Source organism: Parus major, chromosome 3, assembly GCF_001522545.3.
Source record: "Parus major isolate Abel chromosome 3, Parus_major1.1, whole genome shotgun sequence".
NCBI lineage: Eukaryota > Metazoa > Chordata > Aves > Passeriformes > Paridae > Parus > Parus major.
This window is the reverse complement of record NC_031770.1, coordinates 20854317-20870662: the sequence shown is the minus strand read 5'-3', so window position 1 is coordinate 20870662 and position 16346 is coordinate 20854317. Positions and strand designations below refer to the sequence as shown.

Sequence of the window (16346 nt, the reverse complement as noted above, 5' to 3'; positions counted from 1 at the left end):
GTGAGCAAGGCTCCAGAGCTCTGTTGTATCAGATTGATCGCACACATTTCCAGACAAGTTTTTTGAAAGTGGCTTCTAAAGGGACAAGAAGAAAAGCCTGAAGTAGAGAATCAGGGTCTGGCCTTGATCTGGCAGTGTGACATGAATTCAGTAAATCAGTGAGAGCTGCCCAAGTGTCTGTTTGCCTCGGGAACGGTTCAAGTGGCTCCTAGTGCAGGTCGGAGATCTCCTCTTGCCGGAGGGGACAAAGAATAGCAGTGAGGGAATACTTGCTATTATAAGCATGCTGGCTACTGGCCGGCTGTGTATTAGCAGTTCTAGAGCTGTGAAGCCATATTTCCGTGATAAAAGTGGAAAATAATACCTTTATGGAGATTACCTCAACCTTGCAACTGCCCTGCAGTTCATTAGAGTGATTGCTTTTGAATCATTTAAGGCATAGGGTGAGAAGGTGGTGCTGGTTCCTGAGACAACTACTTAGAATGAATTACTAAAGTTTGGAGGTAACTGTGGTTTTTAACATTCACCCATTGTTCAGGAGCTTCTGAGAGTGGCACGTTCCTTCCAGCTGGGTGTTTGACTCACAGTGACATTTGGAAACCACAAATGAGTTTAAAGCATCACAACTCAGAAACCACTTGGAGCACAATGCACCCATTAAAGAGGTTAGGGTGGCATTTGTGTGCTCCTGAAAAAGAAGGAAAGACCATACTGTCTCCCGAGAAAGCCGTTTTATGGGGTTCTTGTGCATAGCAGCCACAGAAGCAAGCCACTAGCTGAAGGCTTTCCTGTGTGGTTTTAAACTACAAACAACATTCAGAGATACCCAATTTCTTTAACTGCTTTCAGCGCTGGTTGTGACCAAAGTCAAGCACAAAGGTACAAAGGGCTTTCTGTGCGTGCACAACTTTCATATTAGTTCTCACATGGAGAGGGGAACGTGGACATAAATGCACGGGTAAAATATCAAGCAGAGATTTCTTTCCTTAAAGACAATTGTGCTTGTTTCCCCTCCTGCTAATTATATCCTATAAATCCCCTACTCTCCCTACTCAGACAGTAACATTTTGTTACCTACATTCTGTCAGTAGACTTTACAAAGATCTCCAACACATGTTATAGAAGTTATTGCTATAGTACTATATATAACAGCTTTGCATAAGAGAATAGAAGGCTGCCACATTTAGAAAATGCAGGTGCTATGTAAGCCCCTTTCTGAAAGAAAGAACTTAGCTCAGTTTCCTTTGAAGAACCAGAGACTTGAAATTGAAAACTGTATTAATGCCATTGTCTCCTTGTATCAGCAGGTTCCAGAGAGATTCCTGGAAGTGGCTCAGATCACGTTACGGGAGTTTTTCAATGCCATTATCGCAGGCAAAGATGTTGATCCTTCCTGGAAGAAGGCCATATACAAGGTCATCTGTAAGCTGGACAGTGAGGTCCCTGAGATTTTCAAATCCCCAAACTGCCTACAAGAGCTTCTTCATGAGTAGAGAGTTCAGCAGCTATTTATGAATGTATGAAAGTAGCAGTCCCCTTCTGATGCCCAAGTCATGTGTGTCTCTATTTTAATTTCATATATATATATGTGTATCACATACATATATATATGTATATGAAATTTGACTGATCCCTCCTGGATATAAGTTTTCGTTCAGTTCCAAGGGGATGGTTATTTTACTTCAGCCTTTGGTTTACTTTTGCCCGAGACCCTTAACATTTGAAGAATCAACGGGGTTAATTTTCAGGGAGAAGAGTTTGGAAGCGTGTAAAAGCCTGTCTTAGCAAGTTAGGGCATTATGTTTAAAAATGCTTTGTCAGATTTATTGCTTGCTGCAAAGTGGCATTTTGTCTTGGTGAGACTAATGTCATGGCACAATACTACAGACAATGAAGTTTATATTATGTTTATACTGCTAAAGGTCTGAACTCTGTGGAGTCACTTCATAAGCTTCGAGCTTTTTTATTTGTATTTATATACTTTTTAATCAATAACTAGATTTTGTTTCATACTTCAAAAAAATACATCTGGTTTAGGTACTCACTCCAAGAAGTGACACCCCAAAAAAGCAAACCCTATGCTTCGTGTTTTCCTTACAGAAATGACAGATACCCTGCACCAGTAACCAACATGCCAGGTTCTTGTTTCTCTAAATTGCAGCAAGGGATGTTTGCACAAATCAAATACTGTTCTTGCGGGGTTAGGCCAGTAATTTCATGCACAATATTGTATCAACCACAGTAATTTTGGAACATGGTCAGCTTACTAAAGTGGAAGCATTTCACTCTCCATAGAGTAAAAATGAAACCTTCAGCATTGTATAAGGAACACCATGTCTCGGTCTTACTTTAAGTGGCATAAGTCCCTAAGTTTATTCTTTTCTTAGTCCATTCTGCCTCCCAAGATCCCCTTTCCAACATACAAAGTTTCCTGTCCATATTTGACATCTGTCCTAAAAAGCACTTTTTGAATGATCTTAGATCAAGTAGAAGAACCTTCATCTCACAGTGCTGAGGCAAAGGAAAGGAAAAAAAATAAAAATAAAAAAAAAGGCTTGTTTGTAGCTATAAAGTATAATTAGTCTTTTCCTAATCAGAAGAATAAAAATTACATTTTCATAAAAATCTAATCAAGCATTGTACAAAAATCACAGTGTCCTCCTGGTTATGCAGGGTTCAGATACCCAAACTGGATTTTTAAAATTACAGTAAGTGCAGCTTTAAAAAAAAAAAAAAAAAGAAACTAAAAAAGGAAAGAAAAAAATCTGTTTGGGCAATGTGGCTGCACTTGTCTTCTGAAGCTGGAGCCAGTGGTGACCAAAACCTGAGCTACAGTGTAAAGTCCCTGATGGACCTGGGTTTGCCTGAATGCTACACCACGATACAACTGAAAAAAAAGAAAGAAAGCTAGCTGCTAGTTCTCATGCTTTCTTTAGTGGGTCTCCTTTTCTCATGTTTTCAGAAAGAAATTGTCTCCAGAAGTTTGGGGGAAGGTTGAATATGCTATGGCACACTGTATTTGTCATTTTCTTTGTCGTCTTTTGTACGGATGCAGTAAGAATTTATTGTTATCACCAATAGTATTTTCCCCTACATAATTCAATCTAAATCTAGAGGAAGTTCCTAATTAGCCGTGAATTATATTTAGACCATTGAGGATATTGGTATCTTCTTTATTTTGAAATTGCATTTTGACTTTGGAGAGTGAAAGTTTACCCATGTGACTAAAGAGCTGACCTGATCATTGCAATTTCACTTCATTTACAAATACTGCTGATAGACAGAAATGTATGAAAGCAATTATTGTTAGCAGAAAGCCTTAAAAACCTGCTGACTTCAAATTAAACAGCACAATCCTCCGATTCCCTGTCATTCTTTTCAAGCACTGGCAGTATCTGTGGAGTATAGGCAATGCAGACAATAGCATGGGATGAAGTGCCAACATTTTCACTATGCATTAAAAGCAAAACAAATCTTGATCTTAGACTCCCTGAGAGTACCTAATACTGTACGTATCCTTACAGTAGACAGGATTTATTTTTTTTTCTTTCTTTTATTTTCTTACATTTTATTTCATTTTATTTTGCTTCCTTTATTTCATTTTTCCTTTTTTTTTTTTTTTTTTCTGTGTGTGTGCATGATTTGGTAAACATTACACTTCATAAAGATGTAAATCCAATGAATTCTGAGTAAGAAAGGATGAAAATTGTGTTCATGCACTTTTTTTGATTTATGGGAAGAAGTGGCATAAAATGCTCAAGTTTTAATACAGTAAGTTCATCATTGGCATACCATCAGATGCAAAATATTACTTTGCATTGTCACCTTGGACATAAGAAAGCAAAGCCATACTTTTATCATATTATGTGGACATACTACTAGCTACCATCTCAACCTGTGATTTTACCGTTGCTTTATATTATTATTATTATTATTGTATTATTATTATATTATTATTATTAATATTATTATTATTTGGCTGCAATGGGATTCACATAATCTAAATAAGTGAAATTGTGTACTCAACACTTGATGTTGTTGCATTTATTTATTTATTTATGGGTAGTATAATCTCAATAGTAAATGAGGCATAGGAATTAGGAAATTTCATCTTTATTAGAAATTAGAATTTTCATCTTAAAAGCAAAATAAAAACCTCCTTGGTCTGAAAAAGGAATTAATGATAAAATGATCATTTCAGTTATGTGATTTTTCCGCATTTTATAGCCATATTGCCTTTGTGCCTCCCAATTCACCTAAAATTACAAATACATGGCATAGCTTGTACTAAATTCTAAGTAGAATGATCCAATCCAGTTTCTTTTAAATTATCTCAATATTATTTCACTAAAAATGGCTAAAAGGCAAGAGGCTACTTTTATTGTAACAAAAGGTTTACATAGGAAAAGAATTTCAAAATCCATGTAGAAACCCCATCTTGCCATTCATTTACTGCTAATTCAGATTTATTTCTGCATATAAACTTGAGGTTATAGTCTGTGCCTAGACCTTAAATACACCAGCGGAAGGAGACAAAAAATCCTTCAAAATACCAGTTTTTCCCCCACAAGTACAATTGTTCTTGTGCCTTCTGTGGCTTACAATTTTCATCTTTTAAACTTTATTTTTCAAGTACTACAGCTGCAATAAACACTGACTTTTTTTTTTTTTTTTCCCGGCTGTTTGACATAATGTTGATAGCTATGCATATTTTGTGTCTTTTTAAAAATTAAAAAAATAAAAAAAACAAAGCAGGAGAATACGTTTTTGAAGAAGAGAATTTTTAGAACAGTTTGATAATGCAAATTATTTTTTCTCAATTGTTTGAGCAGCATTCGAGTTTTGAAAATTCTTGTAGAAGCCAATTTTTTGTAACTGTGGTGCAAATCTTGTGTTTTCTTAGCCTGATGAAAAGTAGTATAGAAGCAATATTTCATACGTGACATATGTGCATATACAGATACGTATGTGGTCACACACACAAGACAACATGTGTGGGCATATGTATGTATATTTACACAAAAACATACACACACACACACACACACAAAAGATGCGTATGAAGTGAAAAGCTTACCTTTTTCCTATCTAGATTAAGAACCTATTTTAGACATTTGTTATGTTTTGTGAAAAGAATGTTCTATTTGAAACTACAAAACATTTAATTCTTACTGTATCTCTGGTTGTTTAATGGGAACGTTTCACATTTAATGGTAAACACGTGGAAGATGTTAGAATGTAGTAATTATTTAAGGAAGTGTTCACCCATGTATTCCTGAGGTTTGCTTTGTGCCTCTGAGTATTATTTAATCAAAGTGTTTTAAGTTTGCAGAATCTTTGTTACTGTACCAGGTATGTGGGTGAACATTGAAAATCGAGGGGAACTTTTATAAAGCAATGTAAATATTCAACCTTACGGCTGTTCTTGCATAAAGGCATAAGATTTTAATAACTACATTCTGAAAACATCTGTTGAATTTATAAGAAACACTACAGTAACTGTGTAGATAGTTGAAAGCATTCTTGAAAATCCAGCTCTCTACTTTTAAAAGTTAAGTCTCTTTCATCAGATGTCAAGGGAATGGGTAATACAGTTTCTGTAAAATTGCAGAATTTTTTTCTATGTATATGAAGTCAGTTAATAGAAAAATGTTTTTTTTCCACAGGTTAATATTAATTAAGAAATAAAGGTGAAGATTTTGTGGCTTTAAAGATAGGATTTTCACCAGCAGCATTGAAAGATTATACATATATATATATACAGAAAGATATATATATATATATTAAAAATGGAAAGTGGTTTACAAAACCCCCAAAATGAGCACTGTACATGAGAAGTGAAAGCAAAAACTATATTTGCCATGTGTATTATATAGCAATCATTGGTGTTAATAGTGCAAATGTTTCCTTCTGGTACCAACTCTGTGTTTGAAAATTCCAATACGCATTGTTTTCAAAAAGCTCCCCTTAAGGAATGTAACTGGTTTATATGAGTAAGCAGTTACTGTATTGCACTTAAATGTTCTGTTGAAGGAAATGCAATTTTGTTTTCTGTAGAACTGTTGGTTGTAAACCATCTATAAACTGAAGCTAAAAATGCTCATATTTAGAGCTGGGATGAAAACTGGTATTTAACCTTTGTATCTTCTTAGGAATATCCTTTTTAGTGTATGAAAGGTGGTGGCACTACGACTTTATTCAGTCTTTTCATCTGAGCCACAGTCACCTCTCTCCCAAAGCAGCCACCTTACAAATGCACAAATACTGGGATATGTAGAAACAAATCTAGAAGAAACAATGAGCTTACATTTTTCTCTAAAATCCATACCTTCTGCATTACTTGTACCACTTGAGTGAGATAGTAGACAAACACAATAACCATCTCATTACCATATTACATGTAAGAGTCAGAAACTAAAACAGGAGGAAAAAAAGCGCCTCTTTAGGTTGGTTTTAATGCTGCCCAGAAGAGTCAAAGGTTAAGGTTTAAACTGATATTGTCCCAGCCATTACTCATATGTATATAGTTACAAAAGTGACAAAACACTGCCTTTATATTATTTAGCAATATGTTGTAAATAGCATTATTAAGCTCTTTTTTTTGTAATAAAGACCCTTTAATTTGAAGATAGTACAATAACTGAACTGATAAAGTCAATTTTTGATTTTTTTTTTATTTTATTTTTTAGCTAGAGGCAATTTCAACTGTGGATTTTTTTGTTGTCGTCTATTGTTCTGAAGACTTTGCATAATTTATTGGTTTAATTTATCCTAATTTATTTGATGAAGGTGTACAATTTTGTATTACCAAGGATGTACTGTAATATTAATTGATGACAAGATAAAACAATAAGACTCCCCTGTCCGTTTGGAAAAAAAAGGTGCAGTAGACAATTGATTGAAAAAAAGTTACAATTCTAGCTTGGCAGCTACTAAATTTAAGATAAACACAGGAAAAATGTTTGGGGGGGGTGGATTTTATTTTGTGTGTTTAAAGCTTTTGTATACTCTCCAGACTTTTACCTTTTTGCTTTGTACCACTTAAAGGATACAGTAGTTCAATTGCCTTGTGTGCCTTCCATCTTCTCTAAACTGAATGTATGTGCAGTATATATGCAAGCTTGTGCAAAATAAAATATAAATTACAAGCTCATTGCCATTGTTTACATTTATTTCCAAAAGTTTATGTTGCCCCATGTCAAGAGGCGAACTCCTGAACTGCTTGGCTGTGGCCAGGCTGTGCCTAACACTGTCGTCCTCTGAAGGTTTTCTTTTCCCCTTAGTTCAAATTATTTATTAATGAAACTACCAGCCCTCTTGCAAAATGGATATAATGATTTATGGCCTCGGTGCCCTACCTCCAGCACAGCGCCGGTTAAGATAATGAATGTTATTTTGCAATAGTCTATCTGCCAAGGAATAACTCCCTGGAAGAGACCTGTTATGTCTGAGGCATCGACAGCCCTTTAAATTAAATGTAGCCAATGTGAGCTAGAAGGTACTTTTGTTTATACTGTTTAATCATTTCCTGGGTATGCATGCCATGCTGGTGTCCTGCAACAGGGAGTTCCTCAAGCTGGGTGAAAGCAGGGGTAGGGCTTGTTGAGCTGTAGTGGTTGGTTCACATTTGGTTCACATTTGTTACTCCCACCAGTTTGGCCTTTTTAATGGTAGTGACCATCCTCTCTTTTTGTTACAGTCGTGGATCTCTTCTGTTTCAAGTTTTGTATCCATCAGCATTATAAATAACTATTCTGTTCCTACACAATTCCTCAAAATGTATTTCTTCATCGTTTTTCTTTTGTTCTTTTCTGTGTCTGCTGTTTCATATGTTATCTTAAAATTTTGAGGTTGAGTGGACCTTTGATTTACATGATTGTCCGTGTTTCAGATATCAAAGTTCTCTTTTTGGCTTAGAATTGGTGCAGATGGCAGTAAGACTGTAGCTTATTTAGATCACGAAATCCTGCAAGATTCTTCTGATTTTGAAGGAGAAGCATGTTAAAAATATATTTTGATCTGAGGTAATTTATTTCAGTATCTTCCCTGATTCAGCCTCAGGACACCAGAGCTGAGCTGCAGCCTGAATCTAGTTTTAGCTTCATTGTAACTACCAAATAAATACTTCCTATCTGCATCAGCAGTTAAAACTCCATGTATTTTTATACAACTGGAGTTGCATTTGTTGGGCCACCTCAACATGAGGTGTAAAGGTCTGTGGAAGGTCATGAAGTTATATCTACATAACTAATAGTCATATAAATGTGAGATTTTCCCTGGTTTTACTGCAAACAAATTGCCTTTCCTAGTTATATTTATCCACATTACCAAACCAACATACTAAAATAAGTTTTGTGTTAGTTATCAAGACTTAACTATGATGCTGAGGGAGACAGAGATCATCTTCAGCTAATGGACCAAAGGATCTGAGCTGTGTGTGTAATTGCCAGCTCACTCTGTGCCCCTATCAGTTTTTCTCTCAAATATACTGGTTCTGTGAAAACACTATTTGTCGTTTTACCCTGCAGTGGAAAGCACACAGATCTCTAAATAAGAAATCCTAGTTATTGGCATCTCAGAATACTGCAGGAGTTCAGAGCTAGACTGGAACTTGGCAAGTAGTCCCTGTCATTGCAGAGGGCCAAATCAACTTTCCCAGGCTTCAAGCACCCTGAAATGATCCAAGTTCTGCAGATCTGGCCATCTGTGCTTGGAAATCCTCAGTTCCCCTAATACCTGGAATTTTTACAATAAGAAAGATACTATGTTCTAGCTTAAAAATCATAAGGAAGATATTAATTATCCCTGAGCAAGGCAAATAATTGAACAATTTTATGTCACTGAGACCATCACTAGCAACTGGGGTCTTTCACACATCACATTACTGAGCAGCTGAATGTGGAAGACTACGTTTTGTCATTTGAGAGCCTGAAAGGGTTAATTGCTCTCATTTTCTTGGTCTGTACCCTTATTTATGCCCAGTCTAGGTTGTGCCAAGACAATTTCTATGGAGATGATCCCTTCTGATCCAGTCTTCCCTCTTTGTTAGGAGGGAAAGGGAGAGTGGCAGCATACGACTGACTGTGTTTGGGAAATAATGGCAAATACATCCCTCAGCCTTTGCAATGGCTTCCAGCACTCCCCCAAACTCACCTTAGTGACTTTTAAAATATGGCACTGCGTTTGTTTTAAGAACACAATATGAAAAATTGAATCTTTGCTAAATTCTGTTGTTGAATGGGGAAGGAGGGCTCCCAGGGTGAAGGCAGAGCTGCTAGATAAGAAGGGCTGGGGGATAGGAGGGTTGTTTCCCTGCCTGGTCCAAGTGTTTGACCCTCTGGGTGCATTGCAGGGCCTGCCTGTTCCCCCAGCTTTTCAGTGGGCAGGGACATTTGCAGAAGCTGCCTGTTAAAGCTTGATGGATTGGTGTGTGCAGAAAATCCATCAATTGCTACAATGGCCATTTTTGGGTACGGTTTATTAGGACCACAACCGTACCTGTTCATCAAAGAGATGAAGGAGGTATCTTTTATTTAAATGTTGAATTTTTTTAGACACCCAAACGAATGCTGGTTGGCTGAGGTTAGCCTGACTCTTTCCAGAGCTGCAGAGCAGAGTGAGACACTGACTCTCCTTCAGAGAAAGGACTCCCCTTCCCCCTCCCCACTCTGCCCGGAGTCTGGGAGCCTGTGATTGCATTTTTGTGAATAAATCCTGGGCGAGTGAATAATGGTACTTTCCCATTTATTTGGAAATCAGTGTGAACAAACAAACAAACCAACAAACAAACAAGCTATTTGCTTCACAACAAAACACATGAAAATGAACTGCTGTTTGTACCCAAATGCAGATAATTGCATGCACGGTTTAATTTTATTCTTTAAAATTAGACTTAAGGTTGAGTCTCTATCTGGGCAAAGGAAAATAAAAACCGAGAAAGATGGCACAGATAGCTAAAGAAATACTACTGGCTCCAATGTAAATATGTTTGCGGTTTGCAAGAGACCTGCCAGTCAAGCAGCTGTGGGAGGTAACAGGGGAGAACGCATGAGAGGAAAAAGTCTTGTGGCAACAGTGGCCAGTTTCATTATGGCCACTGCCAGACTGTGAAACAACTCTGGGGGCTTGAAATCCTATTGCCTATTAAAACTGGGCATGACAGCTCTTTTTTATGCTTCACCAACCAGAGATGGAACAGTGTCCATGGGGAAATAAGGAAAAATATTTATTACAAGTGTTTAACACCTTTTAGTACAAAACAACCCTAATATGCAGCACTCAAGGATAATTCATGCCAGCACATGTAAAACCAAGGGAAATCGCTTATCAGCTCAATAATTTGGTCAGAGCTTTTAAAGGAAGAGATGATACTCCAGTCAAAACCGTAAGGCCAGATTTCTCTGAAGTGGAGGCACTTTAGATTTATTTTTTTTTAATATCATTTTTACAGTTTCTCAGTAATCCACACAAGGCTCTGACAACACACCCACCCCAGGGACTGCATGGCTGCCTGGCTTGGGCTGAGGTCTGGCCATTCAGACTGGGGGTTTACCTGCCCCTCACGCATGGCAGTAGTTACTGGCATATTTAAGAAAGCCACAGGACAGTCAGGGTTGGATCTTGAACAACACACAGAGGTTTAAACCGCCTCAAAGGCTTATCTGAAAACCAGAGCTTGTCTCACACTGCAAACAGTCTGGAAGCATATGGGCACACGGGTCAAGGAGTGTATTTGAAATCTTTCCTGATAAAATGTGTGCATTTGGAAGCGGTATAATAAAAAATGAGCTTTACTGCTTTCTTAGGAGAACATATGCATCGTGACTCCCCAGCTCTGGGAGAAACCTAGAACTCAGGCGGGGGGAGCTCCACCACTCGCTGAGCGCCGCAGGGAAAAACCTCGAGCACTTTCAAAAGGCTGCGCTCAAATCTATTCCTGCTCCGTGTCCCAATTTTATAGGGAGTGAAATGGAGATGTGTGATGGTGGCAACATCTCCCCAGGACCCCCCACCTGCCCGCTGCAGAGCTGGGAACAGCTCCTGCTCCTCCAGGCCGGCGGGCGCTGCCAGCAGCACGCGTTACTCATTAACGCCGGGTCACTCATTAACAGCTCGCACACGGGGGTCCTGCACCGCCCTCCCAAAGACCCCGGCGTACATTGCACAATCCACACGCTGCTGCCCTGCCGGTTTTATCTCCTAGCTGAAACCTTGCTTCCTGGCATCCTTTTCCATCTTTGCGAGTGGCCGGAGCCAATATGTTAAAATACTGTTTACCCGGCTGTTTGCTTTCCCAGAACCTGGGGGGAGCCACGGAGGAACTGGAGAAGTCCATCCACGGCGAGGATGTCCCCCTGCCCCTGAGTCAGGTTTCTCCCTCCCATTAGGAAGAGCCTGCCGCTTAAACAGTGTTTCGGCCCTTCCCGAAATTTCCAGAGCGCTCAGCAGCCCTCAGCCGGGGCCACGGCTGGCTGACCCAGCAATGGCACGGACAGAAAAGGTCGAGGTGTGCTGTGGTGGGGCAAGAGGAAAAGCCATCTCTGCCAGAGAATGACCCTGTGCGAGGGCCGGGTGCTGCCTGAGGCCAGAGCTGCTCCCTGCTCGGGGCAAAGGGGCCCAGAGGCGGCGGCCAGAAGGCACCCAGGGAGTGCAGGAGGACGGCAGCGGCAGGAAAGGTCTGCAGCCCCCGCCACAGCGGCACGGCGAAGCTGATGCCCAGTGTCAGGCACCCCTGCCCTTCACGCAGCTCCTTCCCTGTATTTCCGAGTTTCAGTACCCTTCTCACATCTCCTTGGAGGAGGGAAGTGAACGGGGTTGGTGGCGGTCTTGACAAGGTGAACGAGGCAGCAGCCCCAGCAAATAGGCACGTATGTTGTCCCCAGCAACAGACAGCAGCCCAGTGATTCTGGACAGAATCTTACATCTCCTGCAAAATTCAGGATTTGTCCAAAACGTGGTACTCTTTTTATATAGATATAATCGGTAATATATAATAACTCTTACTGTTATTATTAACCTTAAGGAACTTTGTTATTCCATAAATATAAATAAAGTGTAGTTATCCTTAATCTGATTTCAAATGACCTGAAAAGAGGATCAAAAAAGTGAAAGAGAGCTGTACAACAGGGGAGAAAATGGCGAGTGGGGGAAGGGGGGTGAGGGTGTTGACTGTAAAAGAAAGAAAATTATCCCAATTCTAGCACTGCTGGAAAAACGTGAAAGTTATTGCCGCACAAAGAACCTCTTGAACTGCTCTGCCTTCCAAAATTTCTACTGCACTCTCTGCAGTTACTTGTGTATGGCAGAAGCAGCATCTTTGTATTATATGAACAGTCTGCTTCATAATCAAATACCATCTGTCGCTACATCTGAACTTGTTTTCAACATCTGTGCGTTCTGGTCTTAACAAAGCTTTAAAAACTAATTCAAAAACTTTCACAGATCACTGACTAAATATGTACATTTACCATCTTTCATATTGGTTTAAAATATTTCTTCTATAGCTGCATCCCCTTGGCTGGGAATAGTTAAGATGTATACACTGAGTTGCTTTATTAAGCTTATTTTCTAATGGCCTTGGGTAGCCAAGTGCAAAAGAGGGACACTTGCTCAGGCACCGAGAGGACCCATCATATTCTTTCTTGGTGCCAATACAGTCCCTTTCTGCCAATGAGAAACCTGAAAGTTGATCAGCTACCATACCCCAATTACTCAAAATGACACTACAGATAAAACTGCAACCAAGGGGAGAATCAACTGTATGGCTTATATGCTGCTAAAGTGTGTCTGAACAAATGGTGAAGTAAAATCATGAGAGCCCTCAGGAGGATAAGTACGTTGTTACTTTGCACATGCTTCAGAAATGTGAAGTACATCTTTACAGAACTTTTGGCCAACCCCCTGGCAGATGTTGACCAGTTTTGCTTATGTATACATCAGTTGCAGAACACTAAAACAGAGATTGGAAATTTTAATTTAGTCAAGGCAGTTGGGCTAAAATGATGGCTTTTGTTGAAACCATTAAATAGAGCTGCCTAATGAAGTACAGTACAGCACTGGCAAACCGAGCCCTGATGAGATGCAGCAGCTTCCAAACTGCAGCCCTGAAAAAGGGAAGAAGGAAGCTTGCAAGTCTTTAACTAAAGTGGAATGGCGACAGCTCTTGTAAAGCTGCGTTTGATTTTGTGTTTGAGGGCAGATGCACTTGTACATTATCGCCCTGACATTTTAACCATTAGTTGGAAATGTGCCGTTGCAGTTCCTGCCATATATTTCTCAATCCTATTTGTTAGAAAGTGAGCTAATAGACAGTGTGATGAAGTGATCATAAATTCACTTTCAAAGGGCATTTGGGTTCAGAGCCTAAAGATTGAATATGGCAAATTCTTAGGCATGGGGAAGAAGGTGGGGGCCAGGAGGGTCATTCTCACTGATGGGTTCAGTGATTGATTCCACTACAGAACTATATTTGCCCTTTACTTGGCTGTTTAACACAGAATAGCTATAATAGGCTCCCGATCCATTATTCCTCTTCTTCCTAGGGTCACTATGAAGTGAAAGAAAATATAACCTTGGCTGTGATAAAATAAACTTTAGCATTATCAGGTGTTTGGAAATTGGAAGGTGTCTGATTGCTTTATATAGGATAGACACAAATACACACACACACACACACACACACAGGGTTATAATATAATCCTCCATGCTGCCTCTGACAAATGGTTATTACCATTCAGTATTGGTTTTTTGCTTGTGCAGTAATATGGTGTCATGCAAGTCCACACAGGCTTGAAATTCTTCTTATTATACACAGCCTTCCAAAAATCACATACAGAATGCTGCTCTTTTAATGGTGATTAACAGCATTTTTTTTTTAAAGATAGGTGGCTTAGAACAAAATTTGCTTTGAGAGAGAAAAAAATTATCTGAAAAGCAAGATGAAAATGAGTGTTTTAGCACAGGGCAGCCCCAAAATATTTTCAATAATTAGAAGAGACTTATGTTCCATTTCACTGTTTTATGTGTTATATAGTATAGAGCAAGTGCCACTGTAGTTAAGTGTTTGTCAGCATTTCCCTTGTAAAATTCTGGTTTTCCAGAGGGTTGCTATAATTTGCCAATTTCAAATCGCACTGGGCTAACACTCACTATCCACATTGTCAGCCCAGATGCAAATTTCTGTTGTTGTTATTACCAAAAATGAAATCAAGTGAAGCTGCTGGTTTTTAGTTCATGGCAAAAGATGGTGGTTGGGAAGTGGGGGATGGTGGTGGCTTCTGTGCTTTTTTTTTTCCCCCTGTTGCTCCTAGTTGGGATTTTGGTGCTGCAATAGTCTGATTCAAATGGGTTTGTTTTGAAAGGGATGTGAAAGGATATTTTTTTGTACACCCCAAAAAATAAGTGACACATAGAGGGCTCAGGGGGAGAAGAGGGCAGCACTCTTATCTGGTACAAGTTACTCCCAGCCAGGCAGTTGGCATCTACCTGCTGACCCTGATGCCGGTTCTGCATCATAAAGGCCTTAACATGCTAATGTTAAGTCCATTAAACTGACTTGAAATTAAAATTCTTGAATCCTTCAAGAAAACATAAAACCAGTTGACTCAGCTGGAGCAACTCCTGTGGAGCATGGGAGCAAACCCACATCTCCCCTTCCCAGCCTTTGGGGACAACCTTTGGGGTCCCTACAGGACCTTATAAACAGAGCCACAGAGAAGGCTTCTTCAACATCCTCAAAACCTACATGATCCCACAATGGGCACAGGACTTCAGGGCTGCAGTCCATAATGTTCTCTGCTTGGCAATGGAGCAGAGGGGTGCCTGCTCCACTTCAAATTAATTAAAATTATATACCAACTTAAAAAAGAATTCTGAAGAATATTTGCCCTCTTAATGACTGAGTCATTTGCTATTTAACACCTGTTTGGTTTTGTTACACGGGAGAAGGCCATACTGAGATGTTCTTGGCTGCTTTCCCCTGTGGATATAGTCCTCCACCCCTGTGAGACATAAGCTTGTGAATCCAGACTAAAATCAAATTTACACCAGTGCAGGAGTATGTTATAAGTGGAGAAACAGGCCTAAGGTCAAAGCTCTGCATTGAGGAGGAGTGCACTTGTAGATGTTTACAAATCAAGATGTTTTCTGCAAGTAAAGTCTGAGTCTCTGGGTGATCAGCTGTTACCAGCTTTAGGGAAGCTAAAAACTGGTAATACCACACTCCAGCTGCCTGGAGAAAGACAAATTAAAGAATATGTTCATAATACTTGGAAGATACCCACAAATCTTTTAGTACTTTTAAATGAGCCAGTGTGACTTGCCGAGCTAGCAGTCGGGGAGTTTGTCTCTCTGGGTGGGTTGGGGCATGTCTTGTGATATTTTTGGTGCTCTGGACTGAGAGACCAAGCTCAGCAAAAGAGATGATGACATTAGTAGTGTTACATCAGCTTACAGCAGGTGAGGTTTCAGTCAGTGCACAGTAGCAGCAGGTTATCTTTATAAGCCTCTGCTCAGGTGCCTCTTCCAAGATGTGCACTAATCAGAGCTACCCCATACACCACTTCAGCACAGAAAACATGATCTGTATTAGTCACACACTGTTTCCCCACACGGAAAAATTCTTAGGTAGATTCCACTTGAAAACAAAGGTCAATTCCCTGCCTGTTTAGCATTAATCAGAATACCACTTTTATTCTATATCCAAGCCCCAAATTTCCATATATTGATTCATTCCACCACAAAATTCAAGCTTCAAGATCAGAGGACCCCAGCTAAATGTCAAGATATTTCCACACAAAAGAAAAACTGGATTTGCCCTCTACGTAAGGCACACAGCAGATAAAACCAATAATAACCTTATCTCCTCCCATGACTTCCTGGCCAGGAGCAGCAGCAATATATATTAAGATATCAATTGACTGTTTATAGGATTAAGTAAGGAATAGCTGAAATCAGTCCTTGCTTTTATTTGAGTTTAATTCATCCAGTCAGAGATCTGTGTGGTAACCACCTATAATAAAGTAATAATAGCAATAATAATAGAGCTTTGCACTTTTACAGCATCTTCCACTGAAAGTTATCTGTGTGCTTCATAAATATTACTCTTGCATCCATTCCTTCAATTCCTCCACTTTCTCCTCATCTTTATCTGTAAAATCTGCAGTAATATGATAACATGGATGGCATTAAAATAAACTAAGGCAAGCTGTTCCTTCAATAACATACAAAAAGAGCAAGGTAAAGTTATGTGAAAAATATGAGGGAAATTCAGCAGCCTAGAGATGGTATATATTCATTTTGCTAACATATGATGTGCTCAGTTAAGGATAAAAGAAAACCCATACATT

At 39.3% G+C, this 16346-nt stretch overlaps 1 protein-coding gene across 3 annotated transcripts in view; it reads left to right on the top strand.

The window, feature by feature from the left end:
- The window catches only part of PROX1 (prospero homeobox 1), a 49945-nt gene extending 42792 nt beyond the window's left edge, over positions 1 to 7153 (top strand). For 2 of the 3 annotated variants that reach the window (XM_015622467.3, XM_015622466.3), the window contains one exon: positions 1305 to 7153. In XM_015622467.3, the coding sequence (XP_015477953.1) occupies positions 1305 to 1493 (189 nt within the window). In that variant the 3' untranslated portion in view covers positions 1494 to 7153. The remainder of the gene's footprint in view (positions 1 to 1304) is intronic. The other variant, XM_015622469.3, reaches the window with a different exon arrangement.
- Positions 7154 to 16346: the final 9193 nt, after the last annotated feature.